Below are 1,781 nucleotides of genomic sequence, written 5' to 3'. Positions count from 1 at the left end.
GAAGATTTTTATATTAAGCGTTTAAAGCATTGACATGGACAACGCCACTATCATGACAGTGGAAAGAGGACAACTTAGGGGAAAGAAGGAATTAAAATTACACGTAGACACGTTGCCGTAGGATGACCAATAGAGTCAAGGTGCACGATGGTTGCATGGGCGATTGTTATGGCAGCCCTATTAACCTTTTTAAGGTTGTTTAGTTCTAGATCCTTCCATGCAATGACAAGTCATGAATATCTATATTTTAGAAAAGAGAAGTTCGTTCCGTAATGGATTAAAACTTTGAATAAGCAACAACATAATGTTGAAGGGAAGTTTGGTGAACAAATCACCACCAATACTATACCTATTTTCATAGCCATCCACAATTTCGCAGGTCCACGTTTCTTTGGTGTTTCATGATTTGTTCTTATATCCCGTTTCCTTCCCTCACTTCTCGCCTTTATAAGCCAACCTTGTCACCACCTGCTCTCAGACATTCCTCACACATCAAGAATTGGGCTGCTCTTATTCTAACATTTTTTGGTAGACATCTTATCTAAACTAAATCTCTGCTTCTGAGGGGTAATTCGCCTTGCTTGCTGGGGATTAAATTGATTATATTTCATATAATGGCCAAAGTCCTGGCATTGGCACTAGTACTTATCGTCATAGAAGCAGGGGGAAGTGTGGGCATGGTGGGAGCTCAGTCGCCACCTCCTAATTCTTCCTCTTCATGTAATGCTGCTTTGGTCAGTTTGGCTCCATGTCTCACCTTCTTGCAGGGAGGACAGAACAATAGTAGTCCAGCACAGGGCTGCTGCACCGCCCTTGCCTCCATTGTCAACACCAGCGCCGCCTGTCTCTGCCAGGTCTTTACCACAACCAACAATTCCCTAGGGATACCTATCAACCAAACTCGGGCTCTTGCTTTGCCAGGTGCCTGCAAAATTACTACTCCGTCTCTCAGCCAATGCAAATCATCTCCTGGTAATTACCTTATCTTCTTCACGTTCTTGATATAACAACATCATCGGATTGTAAAACTCTAATTGCTAATTGATTTAGTTGTTTGTTATTTTCCGGTAAGGAGGAGATTTCTTTCTAAGTTTAATTTGTTTTTTTGTTGTTGGTGGTTTCAGTTTCGAGTCCTCCGGTAGTTAGTAATCCCACACCCACAGCTAAGTCGCCGGCTACTTCAGCAACTGGCGGGGCACTTTCTCCCTCCACCAAGGAGCGCCCAACTATGTCAGCCAACGCAGGATCGATGATGGGCGTGAACGCATTGATTCATGTGGTGGGAATAATGGGATCATTAACGTTTATTCTTTCAGCGAGTAGCATATAGAGCTGAAGGTTTGAACAATACGTGCAATGTGTGTATGATGCGCGATGCAGTTCTTGTTGTACTAGTATATCGTTTTTGAATCCTTTATCGCGCCTGTAGGTTTGGGGTGGAATAAGTAAGCAGGTCATGTGTTATGCAAGTTTGTATCGTATAGTAAATTCATTGATTTATTCTAACTGGATTTGAAATCCCAGTGCCTATGCATCATTCTTTCATTCAAATATTTCATTTCCAGCGAATTTGGGAAATGTCTTCATGGTAAGTAAATATTCTTGCAATTTCATAATATCCTTCTTTGCTTTACATTTACGTTTAATATTAAATTTTATTTTTTCTATATTTTAAATAAATAAGAATGATCAATCTAATAGATTTTGGATGATTACAAAAATATAAATACTTTTAATTTTTATTTATAAATATAAGGAAAATATATATATATATATATATA

At 39.1% G+C, this 1,781-nt stretch overlaps 1 protein-coding gene across 1 annotated transcript; it reads left to right on the top strand.

Annotated features, from left to right (window-relative positions):
• The first annotated feature begins 465 nt into the window (after positions 1 to 465).
• LOC149240455 (non-specific lipid transfer protein GPI-anchored 15-like) lies at positions 466 to 1,530 on the top strand. Its single transcript, XM_089367311.1, has 2 exons — positions 466 to 972; positions 1,125 to 1,530. The coding sequence occupies exons 1-2, from the start codon at positions 615 to 617 to the stop codon at positions 1,328 to 1,330; spliced, it is 564 nt and encodes a 187-aa protein (XP_089223437.1). The 5' UTR covers positions 466 to 614; the 3' UTR covers positions 1,331 to 1,530.
• Positions 1,531 to 1,781: the final 251 nt, after the last annotated feature.

This window comes from Pinus tabuliformis, chromosome 8 (genome assembly GCF_031772625.1).
Source record: "Pinus tabuliformis cultivar Carrire ecotype Pingquan chromosome 8, CPIR1, whole genome shotgun sequence".
NCBI classification, from domain to species: domain Eukaryota; kingdom Viridiplantae; phylum Streptophyta; class Pinopsida; order Pinales; family Pinaceae; genus Pinus; species Pinus tabuliformis.
Note: the sequence above shows the minus strand (reverse complement) of the source record. Positions and strands in the feature narration are given on the sequence as shown.

What these genes read in the sequence shown, in the direction of transcription:
- LOC149240455 (XM_089367311.1), top strand. Translation starts at nt 615, where the DNA reads ATGGCCAAAGTCCTGGCATTGGCACTAGTACTTATCGTCATAGAAGCA. An exon ending in CCAATGCAAATCATCTCCTG is followed by an intron (nt 973 to 1,124) that starts GTAATTACCTTA and finishes TGGTGGTTTCAG; the next exon opens with TTTCGAGTCCTCCGGTAGTT.